This window comes from Neomonachus schauinslandi, chromosome 7 (assembly GCF_002201575.2).
Source record: "Neomonachus schauinslandi chromosome 7, ASM220157v2, whole genome shotgun sequence".
NCBI classification, from domain to species: Eukaryota; Metazoa; Chordata; class Mammalia; order Carnivora; family Phocidae; genus Neomonachus; species Neomonachus schauinslandi.
Window position 1 is genome coordinate 121,787,560 of NC_058409.1, and position 23,137 is coordinate 121,810,696.

The 23,137-nt window shown below is 39.3% G+C and overlaps 1 protein-coding gene and 1 non-coding gene across 4 annotated transcripts in view; one reads left to right on the forward strand and one right to left on the reverse strand.

Moving 5' to 3' along the window:
- Positions 1-23,137, reverse strand: part of WDR70 (WD repeat domain 70) — a 305,870-nt gene that overhangs the window by 269,604 nt on the left and 13,129 nt on the right. For all 3 annotated transcript variants that reach the window (XM_044916946.1, XM_044916945.1, XM_021696297.2), the window contains one exon: positions 15,101-15,296. In XM_044916946.1, coding sequence (XP_044772881.1) covers positions 15,101-15,296 — 196 coding nt within the window. The remainder of the gene's footprint in view (positions 1-15,100; positions 15,297-23,137) is intronic.
- On the forward strand, positions 1,785-1,926 carry LOC123325427. Its single transcript, XR_006540431.1, has one exon. It is a non-coding gene; the product is annotated as a small nucleolar RNA SNORA67 (small nucleolar RNA).

Sequence of the window (23,137 nt, forward strand, 5' to 3'; positions counted from 1 at the left end):
CAGCAATGTCCACAATAGCCAAACTGTGGAAAGAGCCAAAATGTCCATCGACAGATGAATAGATAAAGAGATGTGGTATATATATATACAATGGAATATTATGCAGTCATCAAAAGGAATGAGATCTTGCCATTTGCAACAACGTGGATGGAACTGGAGGGTGTTATATTGAGCGAAATAAGCCAATCAGAGAAAGACATGTATCATATGACCTCACTGATAGGAGGAATTCTTAATCTCAGGAAACAAACTGAGGGTTGCTGGGGCGCAGGGGGGTGGGAGGGATGGGGTGGCTGGGTGATAGACATTGGGGAGGGTATGTGCTATAGTGAGCGCTGTGAATTGTGCAAGACTGTTGAATCACAGATCTGTACCTCTGAAACTAATAATGCAATATATGTTAAGAAAAAAAAAAAAAGAAGATAGTGGGAGGGGAAGAATGAAGGGGGGGAAATCGGAGGGGGAGACAATCCATGAGAGACGATGGACTCTGAAAAACAAACTGAGGGTTCTAGAGGGGAGGGGGGTGGGAGGATGGATTAGCCTGGTGATGGGTATTAAAGAGGGCACATTCTGCATGGAGCACTGGGTGTTATACACAAACAATGAATCATGGAACACTACATCAAAAACTAATGATGTAAATGTATGGTGATTAACATAATAAAAAATTTTAAAAAAACTAATGGTGTAATGATGTATGGTGACTAACATAGTAAAATAAATTTAAAAAACAAAAAACAGGGGCGCCTGGGTGGCTCAGTCGTTAAGCGTCTGCCTTCGGCTCAGGTCACGATCCCAGAGTCCTGGGATCGAGCCCCGCATCGGGCTCCCTGCTCCGCAGGAAGCCTGCTTCTCTCTCTCCCACTCCCCCTGCTTGTGTTCCCTCTCTCGCTGTGTCTCTCTCTGTCAAATAAATAAAATCTTTAAAAAAAACAAAAACAAAAACAAAAAACAAAAAACAATGAAAGAAATACCAGAAGGAAAGCAACAGAAGAGGGAAATATATTTAAATATAATCAGAAAAATTTATTTTAAAAAAATGATAATCATAAACACAACTGAGGAGGGGAGCCTGGGTGACTCAGTTGGTTAAGCATCTGCCTTCGGCTCAGGTTGTGATGCCACGGTCCTGGGATCGAGTCCCGCATCCAGCTCCCTGCTCAGCAGAGTCGGCTTCTCCCTCTCCCTCTGCCCCTCCCCACTCCTTGTGCTTGTGCTCTCTCTCTCTTATAAATAAAACCTTTAAAAACACACATACCCAACTGAGGAAAAATTGCTAATTTTGTTTACAGGTATAACTTGCTTCACTGAAGAAGCATATATCCCTAAATTGAAGCATTTCTTTTTTTTTTTTTTAAGATTTTATTTATTTATTTGAGAAAGAGAGTGCGTGTGAGGGTCAGAGGGAAGCAGACTCCCCACTGAGCAGGGAGCCCACTGCAGGGCTGGATCCCTGGACTCCGGGATCATGACCTGAGCCGAAGGCAGAAGCACAACCAACTTAACCACCCAGGTGCCCTACATTGAGGCATTTAAAATACACTTTCTCGGACGCCTGGGTGGCTCAGTCGTTAAGCATCTGCCTTCGGGTCAGGTCATGATCCCAGCGCCCTGGGATCGAGACCCGCATTGGGCTTCCTGCTCAGCGGGGAGCCTGCTTCTCCCTCTCTCTCTGCCCGCTGCTCGCCCACTTGTGCACTTGCTCTGTCTGTCAAATAAATAAAATCTTTTAAAAAATTAAAAAATAAAATGTACTTTCTGTTAAGGAAGGCTTCTATAAAATCCAAGATGATTCCCTCTCCAAAGGGCCTGCTCACGCCCCTCTTCAGGAAGTAGCAACTTGGAATAAAATCTGGCATGCCTTACGTTTTTGGAGAAGAGGGGGTGTTTGCTTTCTTTGTGTTCCTTTGGCTGCCTACACAGATACTTCAAATTCTTTTGGATAGACTGTGTCCTTTTCTCATTCACACACTGAAGTTGTCCTCTCTCTTGACCTAAGCCAGAACACTGATGTGCAGCAGGTTTCTTTAGTCGTCAACTATGACCTTCCCACCAACAGGGAAAACTATATCCACAGAATCAGTCGTGGTGGCCAATTTGGGTGTAAGCGTGAGGCTATCATGGTGACAGAAGAAGACAAGAAGACTCTTCGAGACATCAAGACCTTCTACAACACCTCCAGTGAGGAGATGCCCCTCAGTGTTGCTGACCTTATCTGAGTGGCTGTCCTCCTACCTAGCCCTACTCAGGGTTTGGGGTGGGAGGGCTAAAGAGGAGCAGGAGAGGGGAGGGAAGGGAGCCAAGGGATGGACATCTTGTCATTTTTCTTTTCTCCTTTGAATAAATGTCACTTTTTGAGGCAAAAAATAAAAAATAAAAATATATATTTTAAATTATTTTTAATAATAAAAAAAGGAATCCTGTAAAGTTTTTAAAAGTCCATTTCCTTTTTTTTTATTTTAAAGATTTTACTTATTTATTTGACAGAGAGAGACACAGCGAGACAGGGAACACAAACGGGGGGAGTAGGAGAGGAGGGAGAAGCAGGCTTCCTGCTGAGCAGGGAGCCTGATGTGGGGCTCGATGTGGGGCTCGATCCCAGGACCCTGGGATCATGACCTGAGCCGAAGGCAGACGCTTAACAACTGAGCCACCCAGGCGCCCCTTAAAAAGTCCATTTCTATAACTCCCATTTCCCTTATGAGTATTTCAATGATTCTCTGTATAAATGAACCTGACAAATACCTAGTTGAACTTGACTATATCTTAGGGCTAGCCTTGGGGCTAGTTTCAGGGATTCTTTCTTTAACAAAATGAACCAAAAAGACTGCAACTCATTTCTTAAGAAAAAATAGTACAATAACTAAACTAAAAAAAAAATCAAGTGAAATTCAGGCATGCTAATATAGTAACCAATCCCAAGAGTCTAAAGATTGCATTAGTACCCACAAATTTTACATCTTCTGTTCCTTTGGAGAACAGTAGCTATAATACATTTACAGTGAACAAAATAAAATCAAGTAAGTCTATATCATACAATAGTAAAGAACTATTCACAATGGCTGAAATTTTTTTCTAAAAAATAATTTGCCATTACTATAACCGAAAGCACCAAACACTGAATATAAATTTATGCTCACTAGAGTTGCTCATGGCTCCCCCTACTCCATATGATCCATCCTTTCTAATGGAAGCACTGAATTTTAGCTACAGTCTCAGCTTCCTAAAGTAAATATTATATTTCCCAGGTAAAAGATTAAGTTCAAAATCAGTAGCCTTCTTTATCCCTTCTGCATTCCTGCTGACAAAAATGCAAAAATCATGGTTACAGTTTGAGCGTACATCTTGAAGCCCACATTATTGAGGATAGCAGAACAAAAGGATGGAAGCAAACTAATCTGTGGTACCCGGGACCCACAAACTAGTTCTGGTCCATAGTTGATTGCATTTATGGTTTTTTTCCCTTTTTTTTTATTATGTTATGTTAATCACCATACATTACATCATTAGTTTTTGATGTAGTGATAGAAAGGAAAGACTTCTATCTTGTTTAAGCCATTGTTATTTTCCATTTTGTCAGCAGCAGCCAAATTACATAATACAGTAGTCCTCCCTTAACATAGTTTTGCTTGCCAGTTTCATTACCCACTGTCAATCAAGTTCAGAAGGTCCATTGTAGCCTAACACACTGTAGCACCAATGTCTATGTCATTCACCTCACTTCACCTCGTCACACAGGCATTTTATCACCTCACATCATCCCAAGGTAAGTATTTCGATAGAGACCATATTCACCTCTTATTACAGTATATCGTTATAATTGTTCTATTTTATCATTAGCTGTTGTTCATCTCTTACTGTGCCTAGTTTACAAACTAAACTTTATCACAGATATGTACGTATAGGAAAAAACATAGTATACACAGGGTTTGGTATCATCTCTGGTTTCAGGAATCCACTGGGGATTTTGGAATGCATCCCCCACAGATAAGGGGGGACTGCTGTAAGGTACTAACTGATAGATAGGTCGGCCCCTTAAGACGGGCTCACAGCCCAACTCCACGGCTTCTAAGTTAAGGGAGGTAGCCTAGTAATGTTAAAAGCATAGAGGGCCTGGGTTTAAATAGCAATTCTATCATTTAATAGCTAGGTAAGTGAGCAAATAAGCAAACTGGGCAAATAATTTAACCTCTGTGGGGGGAAAAAATGAGAAATATTTACTGATTTTTAATGGTTCTTATTTACTTAAATTCTCTTTTGTACTGAAAAGCTTTATACTCTTATTTATATTCAGACATATCTTCCACTAAGCTTACTCCTAATTCGCTGTTGTTGTTCCTGTTGTAAAACAGGTATCTTTTTTTCATTAATCCTTTAAATTGTATACAAAAAAATAAAATAAAATAAAAATAAACTGACTACTATAAATTAATCTGTTATAAATGTTTTGATTAGTTCTTTTTTATTTTAGGTAGAGTCACACTAAATACAATAATCTCACTTCTTCCTAATATGCAATTTTGATTACTTCAATTTGACTTGTTTAATTGGCAAAAATGTCTCGAATAATAATGCAACAGTTACCATCTTTTATGCCAGATTTTAAAGGGAATACCTCTAATGCTCCTTAATTATTTATAATCCTGACTGCTGGCAGGAAGCATGAATGAATTACTTAATAAGCTATTAAAGTTTCCTTTTAGTTTCATTTTTAGATGTTTTTATTAAAAATCACATTAAAATTTTTTTATTCACTTTTTGTTATATATATAAATAGATGACCATGATGACAAATAACAGGCACCATTATAAGGGTTCCAAATACATTCATTCACTCATTGAATCATCTACAAAATTCCAGTTGAGTATTTTATTAGCCCCATTTTACAGAGGAAGAAAGAAAGACACAAGAGAGGTTAAGTAACGTGCCCAAAGTCACACAGCTTGAAAGTGAAAGCTCCATGTGGCTCCAAAATCCACTCTCTTAAACACTACTCTATATTGTTTCCCTGTATCTATATGTTACTTCTTTTTACTGCCTGGATTACTATTATAATACTCCAGTTAACAGTGGAAGCTGGGAGACAATCTAAGTGGCTACTGCTGTTGGAGTGATACTGGATTCACTAAGGTGGTAGTAAAGGAGATGGACAGAAAAGGAGCGATCTGGCTGGAGATAGAGCTAATGAGACTTATAATGAATTGATGTGGGGCAGGAGGGAAAGAGAGTAACGAATGATGGTGACTAGGTTTTGTGACCTACCCGTTAGCAAATATTTAGAACTCTCCTTCCTATGTTTTATGTTAATTTTATTTATGTTCTTGCTTTTCTATTTTCCTTCATTCTTCCTAATTTATGCTTTTGTATAGCATTTCACTTCATTAAATTCTTTTTGGAACAAGGTAAGATAGGAATTTATTCACAGTACTTAAGATTTATTTTATATTTATGTTCAATATTCTGTTTGGAATTTTTTCTGTATCTGTTCTAATTTTTTTCCTTTCTTCTCTCTTTTTTAGTTTTTTATTTAAATTCAATTTAGTTAAAATAGAGTGTATTATTAGTTTCAGGGGTAGAATTTAGTGATTCATCAGTTGTAGTAACACGAAGTGCCCTCCTTAATGCCCATCACCGTATCTATTCTAATTTTTAAGTTAAGATCTTAATTGGCTTATAAGGAAGGAATGTTAACTGAATGTAACCCCATTATTTGTTTCTAATCACATGCACAACTTATGATCAATATGGAAACTAGAAAAGTATGAGGCAGAAAAAAAAAAACACATTATCTTCATTCCCACAATTCAGAAACAAGCAATTAAATACTTTTTTCCATGCATATGTATCATTTAATTTTTGAAATCATACTGTCTAGACAGTTTTACATCGTTCCCTAGTGCTATTGAAAGCTCTTATTAAACACGTTCAATGACTGTATATTTTATAACTAAACAACAATTTACTTGTCCTTCCTCCTGTTACTAGACATGTATTCACATTATTTCTAATTATTCTAATATTTCACATGTCTGTTATTTTCAAACATTTTTAGACATGAAAACTTTCTGACAAGAGGAAGCTCTCAGAAAGCCCAACAAAACATAAACCTAAAATTTATTTATATTTTGCCTTTAAAAGCCAGAACAAATTTCACTTTCTGCACCATCAGCTTATTAGAAATACATGAAGTGCACTTAAGTCAAGAAGTCAGTTTCCTGGTACCACCAGATATGGACATGCTCTCAGTTCCCTCAAATGAAAATAGATAGGAGATCCAATGCCCCAACCCACCACTCCCATGGAACACATTCTGAAAATCATTATTATAAATAGTACTGTGATAAATATCTTTGGGCATAAAGCTTTTTCCAAATTTCCTCAGGTTAGAATCCCAGAAGTAATATTACTGAGATTAAAGGAAGTAAGATTTTTAAGGTTCTCAATACTTGGTAATATAGTTTCAGTAATAAAAACAACTGTCAGAGCTACTGGCTCAACTCCTAGACTATTCACCTGTTCAGAGTCCTTCACAAACCATGATGGTTATGATTTAATAGGTATAATTCAAGATAAACATAAAAAGATCTAAAACTGGATATGATACAAAAGGCCAGGCGTTTATCATCTCTCTCATGTCAAAAGCAACTAACAGTAACACTTCTAAAGACAATCAACCACCACATATTATGGAAGAAATATTTTTTGCAAAATAATAATCAAAATAAATGTTACTTCTAAGTTATTTGGGAGAAAGAATATTCTTACGTCTTTTTTTTTTTTTAATTTTTATTTATTTATTTGACAGAGAGAGAGACACAGCGAGAGAGGGAACACAAACAGGGGGAGTGACAGAGGGAGAAGCAGGCTCCCAACAGCAGGGAGCCCAATGTGGGGCTCAATCCCAGGACCCCGGGACCATGACCTGAGCCAAAGGCGACACTTAATAACTGAGCCACCCAGGCGCCCCTCTTACAAGTCTTATATGAAAACAAAGTGGACTCGCTGTCACAGAGAAACAAGGCAGCAACACCATATCCTTCTTTTTGAGAAACATTACTCTGTAAGCAATATCCCATGTCCTTAAATATCCATGATACACGATACAGGTCAAAACTTATAGAGGTACCCTAACATAGTTAAATTATTTAAGTAAGGAGCCACAGCAGACTGGGAAGAGGCAGTGCAACAGGTGAACTGGGAAGAGGCTTACCTGTGGAGCCTTTTGTTACAACATACATTGCAGGTGTTGGGGCAGGATCCACCCCAGTCCTACTGAACCCATCTCCAGATTAACAAAGCGAAGCATACATATTTTTTAATTGTACCAAAGGTGATTCTTACATTCATACTAAGAACCACTGGGTTTAAAAAAAAAAAAAAAAGGTTATTTAAAAAATATTTTTCCATTGAAAGGGGAACACTCCTACACTGTTGGTGGGAATGCAAGCTGGTGCAGCCACTCTGGAAAACAGTATGGAGGTTCCTCAAAAAGTTGAAAATAGAGCTACCCTACAACCCAGCAACTGCACTACTGGGTATTTACCCCAAAGATACAAATGTAGAGATCCAAAGGGACACATGCACCCTAATGTTTATAGCAGCAATGTCCACAATAGCCAAACTATGGAAAGAGCCTAGATGTCCATCAACAGATGAATGGATAAAGAAGATGTGGTATGTATATACAATGGAATTTTTTTTTTAAAGATTTTATTTATTTTGACAGAGAGAGACACAGCGAGAGAGGGAACACAAGCAGGGGGAGTGGGAGAGGGAAAAGCAGGCTTCCCAGTGAGCAGAGAGCCCGACAGGGGGCTCAATCCCAAGACCCTGGGATCATGACCTGAGCCGAAGGCAGACGCTTAATGACTGAGCCACCCAGGCGCCCCCTATACAATGGAATATTACGCAGCTGTCAAAAAATGAAATCTTGCCATTTGCCACGATGTGGATGGAACTAGAGGGTATTATGCTAAGCGAAGTAAGTCAATCAGAGAAAGACAATTACCATATGATCTCACTGATATGAGGAATTTTTTTTAAAGATTTTATTTATTTGACAGAGCGAGAGACAGCGAGAGAAGGAATACAAGCAGGGAGAGTGGGAGAGGGAGAAGCAGGCTTCCCACTGAGCAGGGAGCCCGATGTGGGGGTCGATCCCAGGGTCCTGGGATCACAAACTGAGCCTAAGGCAGATGCTTAACAAATGAACCACCCAGGTGCCCCTGATATGAGGAATTTGAGAAACAAAACAGAGGATCATAGGGGAAGGGATGGAAAAATGAAACAAGATGAAACCAGAGAGGGAGACAAACCATAAGAGACTCTTAATCTCGGGAAACAAACAGTGTTGCTGAGTGGAGGGGGTGGGAGGGATGGGGTGGCTGGGTGATGGACACTGGGGAGGGTATGTGCTATGGTGAGTGCTGTGAATTGTATAAGACTGATGAATCACAGACCTGTACCCCGGAAACAAATAATACATTATATGTTAATAAAAAAAAAAGGAAAAATTTTTTCCATTAATTCAATAATACCTATTGAAATATTTAGCCAGTCAAATGTGTCAGCTTGACTGCTTTCCTCCTAAGTAGAATGTCTCTCTAAAAGGCCACAGTGCAGGGCACCTGGGTGGCTCAGTGGGTTAAGCGTCTGCCTTCAGCTCAGGTCATGATCCCAGGGTCCTGGGATCGAGCCCCACATTGGGCTCCCAGCTCAGTGGGGAGTCTGCTTCTCCCTCTGCCTGCCACTCCCCCTGCTTGTGCTCTCTCTCTCTGTCAAATAAATAAATCTTTAAAAATAAAAAAATAAAAGGCCACAGTGCTTTACAAGTTTCTGAGCAACAAAATAAATTGTATTCAAGAATCCCCAGATGGAGTCCTGCCTGCTGTGGTAGTTTATTTTCACTCATTTAGGGATTGAGTACTATTATTTGCAATGTGACTCGTGTTACAAATAGTTTAATCTTAAAGCAGTGAGGAAAAGGGATTGAACAGAAGAAGATCCTAAAGGCAAAGAGACAAGCTAAGTGGCTTCAGCAAAAGTTTAAGTGGAAGAAAATAAAAGCCTGAGGTTGATCTTAGAAGTTGAATTTAGAATACTGTTGGAGCTTAAATGTGGACATGTTTCATGAGTCATTAGAAAGCTGGGTCTAAAGTTCAAACGAGATGGAGCAATGCTTCCAGCTGCTCTCAGTGAAGAGGAGTCATGAGGACAAGAAGATGTAGGAGACTCCACCCAGGCCAAACATGAAATAACACGGCAAGCATGGATCCTCAGGGAATGCTTATGGTTGGGGAAATGTGAGGAAATATGAAATAGTAAAAGAGACTCTAGCAGAAATGTAAGCACCATCGGAGCAGGGACTTGTTGGCTTTACTCACTGCTGTATCCCCAACACCTGGAAAGTACCTGACTCATAAAAAGTGCTGAATAGGGGCGCCTGGGTGGCTCAGTCGTTAAGCATCTGCCTTCGGCTCAGGTCATGATCCCAGGGTCCTGGGATCGAGTCCCGCATCGGGCTCCTTGCTACGCGGAGAGCCTGCTTCTCCTTCTGCCTGCCACTCCCCCTGCTTGTGCTTGCTCTCTGTCTCTCTCTCCCTCTCTCTTACTGACAAATAAAATCTTTAAAAAAAAAAGTGCTAAATAAATATCTATTGAATAAACAAAGAGAGAGGCAGCAAACTAACAGTATATATAAATGGCAAAGAAAGAGTTTCAAGAAAGAAGAAATCAATGCTGTCCAATATTGCAGAGGTACAGAATGAGAACAGAAAAATGGCCTTTGGATTAGGATATTTTGATTTTGCCAGTGAGGATCTGTGGGAGGACAATTTCAGTAAAATTATAAGGGCAAAAACTGACAAAGATTTCAGGAGAAAATGTGACAAAGCAGAGGTGGCAATACAGATACCGCTTTTGAAACATACGGCGAGAAAGAGGAAATTGGACAGTAGCTTGGAGGGAAAACTGAATTAAAGGAAGATTTTAGTATGTTTGCAAGCTTAAAGCCAAGAACCGGTAGAAAGGAAAGGGCTGAAAACACAAAAGGAATTAAAGACACAAAACATCAGTGGTGATGAAACGAAGCATGGGAGAAAAAAGGAGAGGAAATCAAGGAGAGGAGGGACAATTCTGATATATCCCAAATTGTGAAAATATTAACTACCATTCTGATACATAAAACAATCTCCTATAATTTTGTTTAGCATTACCCCAAACTGATTGCCTGAAGGAACTAAATTCAGTTTCTGAATCAATAAATTACTAGGTCCTAAGTCTAACCAACCATTAAAAACAAGATTCCTTCAAAACCCAGAAATACTTGAATTCAATGTTGACACAGGCCAAACACTGCTATGCAAATAATCTAAAATAAATCATGCTAATTTGTCTGTCTAGATCCCACAATATTCACATTCAAGATGGTAATAGCAGCTTTCCCTTGCCTATGATCCCTAACTCCAGAAGGCTGCCAATATCCTACATATCAAATACAAGCAGTAGAAAAGTTTTCACTCAGAACCTAAAAAAACACCCTAAGGTTGCCACCCATCTACTACTATTAAAGCACAGTCTGAAAACTGAACAACTCCATTCAAGGCCAATATAATTTATCCAAATCTAAGAAGGGCACTGCAAAGCCACATTCACAACATTTCCAAATTTCCAAACTGTCTGCTTCACCCACCATCTCTGCCCTAGCCCTGGAAATGCTGGTTATGATATACATCCAAAAGAGAAACAGAAGGAGGATTGTAATAGACATAAGGTATCTCCCACTCCTGTTTTGTCTCCCTTCCAAAGTTTTAGTTAATCCATTAACAATGCTAATAAACTTTAATTATCAATTAGTGCACACTTTAAAATTAAGGCTATTATTGGAACATTCATCAACAGCCTTGCTTTGCATATTATTTCATCAGCATTTTCTTTTACTATGTTTACAGAAAAAGGCACACCCATAAAAAGACAACAATTTTCTTTCAAAAGACTCAATGCATATAATCTTATTTAAAAAAACACACACACACAGAAAACAGGGGCTCCTGGTTGGCTCAGTCAGTTAAGCGTCTGACTCTTGATTTTGGCTCAGGTCATGATCTTAGGGTCCTGGGATCGAGCTCCACATCGGGCTCCCTACTCAGAGGAGAGCCGGCTTCTCCTTCTCTCTCTGCCCTCCCCCATGCTTATGCTTGCTTGCTCTCTCTCACACACTCTCTCCCTTTCTCTCAAATAAGTAAATAAAATCTTAAAAAAAAAAAAAAAACAGGAAACAAAACAAACAAAAAACCCCACACACCCAGAAAACTGTTATTCAGTCTCCTAAAATGCTTGAATTACAGCCATGAAAGGCTAAAGCTTACAAACGAGCTTTGGAGTCCCATACCTAAGCATGCACTTCTCTGCATAGCTGTACTTTGGGTTTACTCACACATCAGTTCTATGTCAAAGGTCTGATCTTCTTTATCAACTTTCTATTCTAGGCAAGTTGATTTTTGCATCATCTGAAATCTAACCTTATAAATTATGCCTTTGTTCCTGCCATTTACTCTTCATACACAGGATGTGGCCTATCCCCACCATGCTCATCAAAATGTAACCCTCTACAAGGCTCATTCAAATTCCATGCCCTCCAGAAAGCCGCTCTTCTGTGTCCTGATCTCTGAATTTGATCTCATCAGCCTCATCTTTCCACTTAACCCTAAAAAGAAAACTCAGCCATGCACTAATCACAAGACATTTCACCACCATAACATGTACTTGCATACATCGAGCCTTCACTATAGCAATTTTCTGCCTGCTCACAATACCCTTCTTTTTTTCCATTCTCTGTTCCCCAGCCTCTTGTCAGCCTTGCAAACCTGTATTAATCAGCTCAGGTTACCATAACAAAATACCACAAGCTAGATGGCTAATTATCAGAAATTTATTTTCTCACAGTTCTGGAGGCTAGAAGTCCAAGATCAAGGTAATTTAGTTTCTGTTGAGGGCTTTCTTCTTGCCTTGTACATGCCCACCTTCTTGCTTTGTTATATGCATACCTGGCTCTGTGGTGTTTCTCTTCTTATAAACACACTAAACCTATAAGATCAGGGTCCACCCTTACAACCTAATGTAACCTTAATTACTTCCAAAGAGTCTCATGTCCAAATGCAGCCACATTGGGGGTTAGGGCTTCAACACATGAATTTAGAGAGTACACAAACATTCACTCACAATATTCTCACATTTCATGACCAACCTACATATAATCTACTCTGTGAACTACCCAAAATAATTAAGTACATCTTTCTCATGTCCATAGCATGTTGTGACCTAGATGTGAGCCTCTTCTTCTGATTTATCCATATGTGCTTGAAAAGAAAATATTAGACAAGGGTTCTATATATGTTCAGTTGAAAAAACATGCATTTGTATTGTTCACTACTATACTCTTACTGTTGTCTTAACAATTTCTGAATCTCCCATTATGACTGTAGATTTGTCTATTCCTCACTAATTCTGTCAATTTTTTTTTTTTTTAGATTTATTTATTTGAGAGAGAGAGAGAGCACGTGAGAGGGGAGAGGGTCAGAGGGAGAAGCAGAGTCCCTGCTGAGCAGGGAGCCCGATGCAGGGCTCGATCCCAGGACTCCAGGATCATGACCTGAGCCAAAGGCAGTCGCTTAACCAACTGAGCCACCCAGGTGTCCTAATTCTGTCAATTTTTGCTTTAAATATATTGTGTTAAATTCACAGAGGCTAAGGAATGCCAAATTTTCCTGGAGGATAAACTGTTCCCTTTACCATTAAGTAATGACATTCATTTGGCTAATTAGACTAATTATGACTTAAAGACTATTTTGTCTTAAGTTAATTTTATAAGATTAATCAGTTATCTCTTGGTTAGTATTTTCCTGCTATTTTTTATTCCTCTTTCTCTCAACCTTTCCACGTGATTACATTTTAGGTGTATCACTCGTAAACAGAATATATCTGAATTTTTAAATTTAATCTGAGAATTTTAAGTGGCAAGTTGAGTCCACTTACATCTTTTGTGAACACTGATACATCTGTATTCATGCCTACCACCTTATTTCTTTTTTATCTCTATTTACCAAGATTTACCTCTACTTTTTTTTTTCTTCTTTCCTGTCTTTTACTGGAATGATTGAGTCTTCTTCAATGGCACATTAAGAGTATTGCAGTGGAAGTGGTGCACACAGTAAAGGGGTGCATTTTCTGTAAAGAACCTTAAAACGCATACATACACACACACATCTCATGTTTCATGTGAAAAAAAATTTTCAAAATTAAAATTAAAAGCTTTCTTTGATCAGGGGTGCCTGGGTAGTCCAGTTGGTTAAGCATCCGACTCTTGGTTAACGCTCAGGTCATGATCTCAGGGTGATGAGTTCGAGCCCTGCGTTTGGCTCCGCCCTCAGCATGGAGTCCGCTTGAGATTCTTTCTCCCTCCCCCTCTGCACCTCCCCGTTCTCATGCTCTCTCTCTAAAATAACAAATAAAAAATCTTTAAAAAGCTTTCTTTGATTAACTATGAAATAACATAAATTGACAAATCTGATACATTGGTATTGAATAAGAATATGCAAAGAATGCCGATTTTGTGAAGTCACTGACAGATTTGCAAAAGCTGTTTCTTTTCTTTTTTTTTTTTAAAAGATTTTATTATTTGACAGAGAGAGAGCGAGAGAGGGAACACAAGCAGGGGGAGAGGGAGAGGGAGAAACAGGCTTTCCGCCGAGCAGGGAGCCCGATGTAGGGCTCGATCCCAGGACCCTGGGATCATGACCTGAGCCGAAGGCAGATGCCCAACGACTGAGCCACCCAGGCGCCCCAAAAGCTGTTTCTTTTCTGATCATTATTTGTTTCATCTCATAACCGTTACTGAAAATAATCTACCACAGAGGAGGGTGGTATTAAAAAATGATCCACTCGGGTCTCAAATACACAAAGTATACCAATGGTTTTCTTCATGTTTTCTTTTATTCTTTTGAGGTTATACAATTTATTTCTATTCTTTGGCAATTAGTCTTAAAATAACGATTTGCATACTTAAACTAATTTGAAGTTAATTAATAGCTCTAGCCTCCTCCCAAATAATACAAGGCCTTCAAACTGAATGAACTGATTCCACTCTCCTATCTTCCACGTCATTGCTCACAATAATTTTAGATCCACTTTGTTTTTAAATCCCCCTAAATCGGGGCACCTGGGTGGCTCAGTTGGTTAAGCAGCTGCCTTCAGCTCAAATCTTGATTTCATGGGTCCTGGGATGGAGCCCCGGCGTGGGGCTCCCTGCTCAGCGGGGAGTCTGCTTCTCCCTCTGCCCCTCCCCCCACTCATGCAAGTGAGTGGGCGAGCTCACGCGTGCTCTCTAATAGATAAAATCTTTAAAAAAAAAACAAACCGGGGCGCCTGGGTGGCTCAGTCGTTAGGCGTCTGCCTTCGGCTCAGGTCATGATCCCAGGGTCCTGGAATTGAGCCCCGCATCAGGCTCCCTGCTCCACGGGAAGCCTGCTTCTCCCTCTCCCACTCCCCCTGCTTGTGTTCCCTCTCTTGCTGTTTCTCTCTGTCAAATAAATAAAAAATCTTTAAAAAAAAAAAATCCCCCTGGGGTGCCTGGGTGGCTCAGATGGTAAAGCAACTGCCTCTGGCTCGGGTTGCACTCTCAGGGTCCTGGGATCGAGCCCCACATCGGGCTCCCTGCTCAGCGGGGAGTCTGCTTCTCCCTCTGCCTCTGCTGCTCCCCCTGCTCATGCTCTCTGTCTCTCCCTCTCAAATGAATAAATAAAATCTTAAAAAAAAAACCCTAAATTTATTCATTACTATTATTTATACTCAATGCTTATATAGATTTAACAAAATGCCTATTAATTAACTCCTTTTTTTAAGACATTGCTTCCTGCTGCCCATTTATTATTTGAGTTATATTTCCTTGTTCCTGAAGTACATCCTTTAGAGTTCTTTCAACAAGGGCTATCAGTAGTAAACTCAAAACTGTTCTTTATTTGCTCTCACTCATGAATAACAGCAGGGAACTGATCCCTACACTACTACAATGAATTGTTAAATTACTACTGAAATACTTACTTCCTCCTCCTCTGAATCACCGTCATCATCATCATCTTCTTCTACTTCTTCATAAAGGGGTGGAGGTAAAGGACCGAGGATATCTTCCTCAATATGATTACTTGGTTCTTTCATCATTTTAAGGGGTAAAGGAGGGCCAATTAATTCATCATCAGAAGAACCAGAACTCTCCTCACTCTCACTGCTGCTTGTATCCCTGAAAATACAGAAACAAACTCTTGTTTGTGTATTTTGCAACACAACACTTGTGTGTTCTGCAACAAAGAACACACTCTAGAGATAGTACTGATTTCCCAGGAAACCCTGCCTCTCCTTTTAACAACTGAGTTTTAATTTTAATTAATGTGTAATTTGTAAAATTTGTAATTCAAGCATTAAATGTGTATCTCATATTATTTTATCTTAAGAAAGTAGAAGTTTCTTTTATCTACTTATCTTAACCTAAACATAAATTAAAGTCACAGCAATTATATGTTAGAGGCCCATTAGGGCATCCTCACTCATAAAGAGCCAGCAGAACAACTGGAATGTGGAAGAAAAACTACAAAATACTACTTCCATAAGAAAGAAAACCCCCAAGATAACCAATGTTTCTGTTCACTATATCTGAATCCAATCACTGTTTACCACAGGAGCAAATAAAGCCAGCCATGTAAGAAAGTTAATATTACTCCCAAAACGTTTCAATATATTTTCTGAAATACAAATTATTTCTGTTTTAATTCAAGTTTACTGAGTTGCTAAAATGTTCTTTGTAGCATCCTTGGATTCTAAAACTATCTTACACCAGAGAGTATTACACTGATTCTCAATGTTTTTCTACCCAGCACACCTGTGAACTGTTACACACTTTCATTAAGGTCTTTATCACACACCTCTAGGCATTCTGAAAGTCCACCATCCACCCTCTCTCCTACCCCATCCCAAAGGATTGAGAATTGCATTCCTAATTACTTCAATTAATATATCAAATATTTTATAAAACTCAAAGTATTATCTTCTACTAAAATATTTCTAGTATATAAGCTCCATGAAAGCAGAAATTGCTCTGTTGCATTCATTGCTGTCTCTAGCACCTAAACGATGCCTGACATATAACACGCACTCTCAATATCCACTGAAGAAAAAAATGGGATTTTTATTTTGATTTTCATCTAAGTTGAATACTGAAGGGAGTACATACTTACATACATGTTATCCGTATACAAAGGGTCCTACCTTTGCTTGGAGCAAGCAAACCTCCACAAAGAGAATTCCTCTTTGTTTTTGCCATGGTTTAGCTCACTGTGCTCCATCCCCACAGGCCTTCTTTCAAGTTGAATAGGTTAAGCTTGGTCCAGCATGAGGGTCTTTGCACTTGCAGTCCCCTCTGCTGGAAGTGACTGTTAAATGGGCCTCTTTCTCTTCATTCAGGTCTCCTCAAGTATCACCTCCTCAAAGAGACCTTATATGCCCCCTGTCTAAACTTTATCAAACACAGCCCTATCAGTCACCATTATCTTCATTATCTTACTAATCTTTATCACATACCTCACTAAACTATCTTATTTAATTGGTTACTTAGTTGTTTATAATCTGTTATCTAGTCTCCTCAGATACCCCACAACAATATGAGCTCAGAGAGCTCATCTGACTTGCTAATTGCTGTAGCCCCAATTCCTAAAGTAGTGCCTAACCCACAACAGATGCTCAATAAGTAACAGTTGAATAACTGACTGAAGAGATTTTTATTAAAGTAGTCACACTCCAAAATTTTCTCCCTTGTCATTAGGTCACAAATTCCCAGCTATACTAATTTAGAAATCACAGACTTTCTTAATGCAAAATTATTCAGAGCATAGAGAGCTCTAAACTATTAATCTTTAGCACCGATGCTTTAACTGAGTTTAACTAGCAATGAACTAAGAACTAAATGAATCCAAGTTGATTTCATGGCTGATTATACAGTCCTAATACTGACACGAAACTGAATGGAATGTATCAGCTTCTATGCAGCTTCTAGTTCCATTTCTGTCTTTTTGCTTCTAATGTACAAAGCCAAAAAAAAAACAATTTTTAACATATTTTCAATTTCTGAAAAACAAGAGTCCATGAAATTATGTCCAAAAATGTCCGTGACAGAAAACAGAACACATTGCATGTTTAAAATACTCCTAAATTCAATGTGGTACCAAAGTATGAACCAGAGCCTGAGAAACAATATGTATCTGATGAGAAAACGGAGGAGTCAAAACCTAGTATTTTTCTCAGCTGACTTTTAATTTTTTTAAGATTTTATTTATTTGAGAGAGAGAGAGAGAAAGCACAAGCAGGGGGAGTGGCAGCAGGAGAGGGACAAGCAGACTCCCCGCTAAGCAGGGAGCCTGACGTGGGGCTCAATCCCAGGACCCCGGGATCACAACCTGAGCTGAAGGCAGAGGCTGAACTGACTGAGCCGCCCAGGTGCCCCTCAGCTGACTTTTTAAAAGAGAGTTTAGCTAAGCACTAAATATGTAATTATACAATTTCAATATAGGAACTAAATTCATAACCAAAATTCATTGTTTCTGGTACTAATTTCTTTTTTTTCTTTTTTTAAAGACTTAATTATTTGACAGAGAGACAGACAGAGAGAGAGTGAACACAAGCAAGGGGAGTGGGAGAGGGAGAAGCAGGCTTCCCGCGGAGCAGGGAGCCCGATGTGGGGCTCGATCCCAGGACCCTGGGATCATGATCTGAGCCGAAGGCAGATGCTTAACAACTGAGCCACCCAGGCGCCCCAATTTCTTTTTTTTTTAATTTTATTTATTTGACACAGAGAGCACAAGCAGGGGGAGTAGCAGGTGGAGGAAGAGGGACAAGCAGGCTCCCCACTGAGCAGGCAGCCCAACTCGGGGCTCGATCCCAGGACCCTGGGATCATGACCTGAGCCAAAGGCAGACACCCAACCAATTGAGCCACCCGGGAGCCCCTGGTACTAATTTCTTTAGAGGAAATGCAAATGTCTAAACGATTCCTACCTTACAGATTTGGAATATATCAATTATTTCTCTCCTATCCTACAGCTATATTTCATAGAATAAGTATTTCTTATCAGCATTTGATATTTAAATGGAAACTTCCATCCATACACTATTTCTTTAAAGCCAAAAAAGTGGTAGTCTTAGATGACTTCCTCTAAACCAAATTTTAATAACACTGTAGGTTTTTTTTTTTTTTTTAATTATTTGTATGTTTTGTGGGGGTGTCTGGCTGGCTCAGTTGGTGGAACATGCAACTCTCAATCTCAGGGTTGTGGGTTCAAGCCCTCTACACTGGGTGTAGAGATTACTTAAGAAAATAAAATCTCAAAAAAAAATTATTTGTATGTTTTGTGAAGCAGACTCTTAATATACTACAAGGTAAAAAACTAGCCTGAAACTTGTTTAAAATATATAGGACTGAATGAAATACAGCCAAGAAAGCAGAAGAGGAGGGGCACCTGGGTGGCTCAGTCATTTAAGCACCTGCTTTCGGCTTAAGTCATGATCCCAGGGTCCTGGGATTGAGCCCCACATCCAGCTCACTGCTCAGTGGGGAGCCTGCTTCTCCCTCTCCCCAACCCCCTGCTTGTGCTCTCTCTCCCTATCTCTCTCTCTCAAATAAAATTTTAAAAAAAGAGAGAGAGAGGGGCGCCTGGGTGGCTCAGTTGGTTAAGCGACTGCCTTCGGCTCAGGTCATGATCCTGGAGTCCTGGGATCGAGTCCCGCATCGGGCTCCCTGCTCGGCAGGGAGTCTGCTTCTCCCTCTGACCCTCCCCCCTCTCATGTGCTCTCTCTCTCTCTCTCATTCTCTCTCTCAAATAAATAAATAAAATCTTTAAAAAAAAAAGAGAGAGAGAGAGAGAAGAGGAATTACAGAACCAAATTCAAATTATAAGAAATAATTTATATATAACAAGTATGCATTTAAAGATAGTGAAGATGATCACCATGCAATGATTGCTGAACATCATAAAATAAAATAGAAAACACACTGCTACGTAAGAAGGCTAATGTGATTTAAAAAAATCCTGACATGCTCAATTTCCCTAAAATTCCTTATACCACTATCCTTTTTTCAGTGTCAGAATAATTTTGTTGTTTAGGCACCTGGGTGACTCAGCCGGTTAAGCATCTACCTTCGGCTCAGGTCATGACCCCAGGGTGCTGGGATTGAGCCCCACATCGGGCTCCCTGCTCAGCAGGGAGCCTGCTTCTCCCTCTCCCTACCGCTCTGCCTGCTTGTGCTCCCTCTCTCTCTGTCAAATAAATAAAATCTTTTAAAAATAAAAAAATAAAAATAAATAAAACCATAAAACTCTTAAAAGAAAACAAGGGGGAAAAATATGTAAGTTGGACTTCATCAAAACTAAAAACTTAAATGCATCAAAGTACATTATTAAGAAAGTGAAAAGACAGGGGTTCTGGCTGGCTCCGTTGGTAGAGAATGTGACTCTTGATCTTGGGGATTGTGAGTTCAAGCCCCACATGTGGCATAGAGTTTATTTTAAAAAGTATATATTTAAGAAAGTGAAAAGACAGTACACCTGGGTGGCTCAGTCAGTTAAGCCTCTGCCTTCAGCTCAGGTCATGATCCCAGGGTCCTGGGATCGAGTCCTGCATCAGGCTCCTGGCTCAACGGGGAGCCTGCTTCTCCCTCTGCCTGCCGCTCCCCCAGCTTGTGTTCTGACAAATAAAAAAATCTTTAAAAAAAAAAAGTGAAAAGACAATCTATAGAAGGGGAGAAAATATCTGCAAATCATATACAGAATAACAGTTTAATAACCAAAATATATAAAGAACTCCTATAATTCAACAACAGAAAGACAAACAATCCAATTTAAAAATGGTTACAGGACTTCGTTTTTTCTCCAAAGAATATATGCAAATGGCCAATAAACACATCAAAAGATGCTCAATATCATTAGATATTAGGGAAATGAAAATAAAAAACAATGAGATACCACTTCATACCTACTAGGATGACTACAATAAAAACATAAGAAAATGGAAAATAACTAATGGGAAGAATGTAAAAAAACTGGAATCCTCATACATTGCTGAGAAGAATGTAAAATGGTGCAACCACTGTGTAACAGTTTGGCAATTCCTCAAAAAAGAAAGTTAAACATAAAATTACCATATGACCCATAAATTCCACTCCTAGGTATATACTCAAAAGAATTAAAAACAAAGACTCAAAAACATACTTGTACACTAATGTTCATTGCACTCACAGTACTCAAAAGGTAAAAACAATCTAGGAGCGCCTGAGTGGCTTAGTCGTTAAGCGTCTGCCTTCGGCTCAGGTCATGATCTTGGGGTCCTGGGATCAAGCCCCGCATCGGGCTCCCTGCTTCGCAGGAAGCCTGCTTCTCTCTCTCCCACTCCCCTTGTTTGTGTTCCCCCTCTCCCTGTGTCTCTCTCTGTCAAATAAATAAAATCTTAAAAAAAAAAAAAATGAAAACAATCCAAATGTTCATCAACAAATGGATAAACAAACTGTGATATACACATACACTGGAATCCTATTCAGCCATTTAAAGGAATGAAGTTCTGATAAAACACGAACCTTGAAAACATCTTACAAAATGAAAGAAGCCAGACACAAAAGTTACAATTTAGAAATATGAAGGTAAATAAAAGATGAAAAAAAAACTTAAATAATTTTCTCTGGGAAGCAAGAATTAACAGGGGAAAATGAAGCTTTATAATGTTTGATTTTGTAATGTGTATAAATTACTTCAATAAAAATTTAAAATATCAGTGGTTGCTAGGAGTTAGGAAGAGGCAGGAATGAGCAGGTAGAGCACAGAGGATGTTTAGGGCACTGAAACTACTCTGACTGATACTATGGCTACATGTCATTACTTATCTGTCCAAACCCACAGAATGTACAACATCAAAGAGTGAACTGTCATGTAAACTATGGATTCTAAGTGATGATGACATGTCAGCACAGGTTTATCAATTCTAACAAATGTACCACTCTGGTGGAGGATGTTGATGATGATAAGGGAGGCTATGAATGTCGGAGGGCAGGGGGTATATGGAAAAAAACCTCTGTACCTTCTGCTCAATTTTGCTATGAGACTAAAACTGATCTAAAAAATAAAGTCTATTAAATAAAATTTTTCTAAAATCAAAAATAAAGGGGCTGGGAAAATTGATTATCCACATGAAGGAAAAACAGAACTGGATGACAACTTAAAAGCAATTCGACATTGATTGAAGACCTAAATATGAAACACGAAACTTGAAAACTTTAGGAAAAAAACATAGGAAGCTGGGGCGCCTGGGTGACTCAGTTGGTTAAGCATCTGCCATGGGCTTGGGTCAAGATCTGGGATCAAGCCCTAGGTTGAGCTCCCTGCTGATCAGGGTGCCCGATGCGGGGTTCGATCCCAGGACCCCAAGATCTTGACCTAAGCCAAAGGCAGATGCTTACCTGACTGAACCACCCAGGTGCCCCAATAAATAAAATCTTAAAAAAAAAAAAAACAGGAAGTTATTTGATGATTTCAGTGTAAGGACTCATTTCTTAAAACACAAAAACACCACAGGGGTGCCTGGGTGGCTCAGTCCATTGGGCACTGGACTCTTGGTTTCCACTCGGGTGGTGATCTCAGGGTCATGGAGTCAGCCCTGCACCAAGCTCCAAGTTCAGCAAGGGGTCTGCTTCTCTCCCTTCCCCTCTGCTCCTCCCCCAGTGCACGCTCTCTCTTTCTCAAATAAATAAATCTTAAAAAAAAAAAAACACAGAAACACCACAAAAGATGATTAGTAAACTGTAACACATTAAAATTTGAAACTTCTATTTAAAAACCACCATTGAAAAATAAAAATTAATAATAATAAACATCAAGCAACTCAGTAGAAAATCTTGCAGACCATACAGTTCTTACCGTACCTTCAGAAGAAAAAATATATTAAAAAAAAACTTTTAAAATGATGCACAACTACACTGGTAACCAGCAAAATGCAAATCAACACCATAAAGGTATCACTTCACAACAATCAGACTGGCAAAAATACAAATGTGTAACAATAATGGGTGTGGGCAAGGATATGGAGCAACAGGAACTCTTGCACTCTGCTGGTGGTAATGTAAATGGATATAAATGCTTTAGAAAATAACTGAGCCAAATCTGGTAAAGATAAATACGGATTTAACTCAAAGACCTACCAAGTCTACTACTAGATACATGCTCTAAAGAAACTTTTGTACAGCAGACAGTCTCTCCGTCACTGCCCTGACTACCGCTCCCTTGTGGTGTATTCAATAAGCTTCTATGAAAGGAAAGGAGGGAGGAAGAAAGAGGAACTTTTGTACATATAAAACAGAGGACGATAGGGCGCCTGGGTGGCTCAGTCCGTTAAGCATCCGACTCTTGATTTCGGCTCAGGTCATGATCTCGGGGTGGTGAGATGGAGACCCACATTGGGCTCCATGCTCAGCGCAGACTCTGCTTGAGATTCTCTCTCTCCCTCTGCTCCTCACCACTCCCCTCGTGCACCCCCACCGGCTCACACACACACACACACACACACTCTCTCTATTAAATAAATAAGGTCTTTAAAAAAAAAAATAACAGAGGATGGCTACAAGGCAGTCACTAAAAACATATTTTATAATAATATAGAAAAACAGCAACCTAAATTGACTAGAAATTGGAAAAAATATTTCTAAAAGGAAAACCAAACGGCATCAAATATGAATGAACTATAGCCTCATTTGTCAACATGAATATCTCAAAAATATCTTGTTGTGGGGTGTCTGGGTGGCTTAGTTGGTTAAGTGTCCAACTCTTGATTTCAGCTCAGGTCATGATCTCAAGGTCATGAGATCGAGCCCCGTATCGGGCTCCATGCATGGAGGCTGCTTAGGATCCTTTCTCTCCCTCTTCCTCTGCCTCTCCTCTCTGCCCCCCTAAAAAAATCTTTTGAATAAAAAAATTTTTTTTGAAAAAACACACTCATGACAGCATTAACAGCATCAATATAAAATAAGAAATCATATAAAACATCATATTGTGGG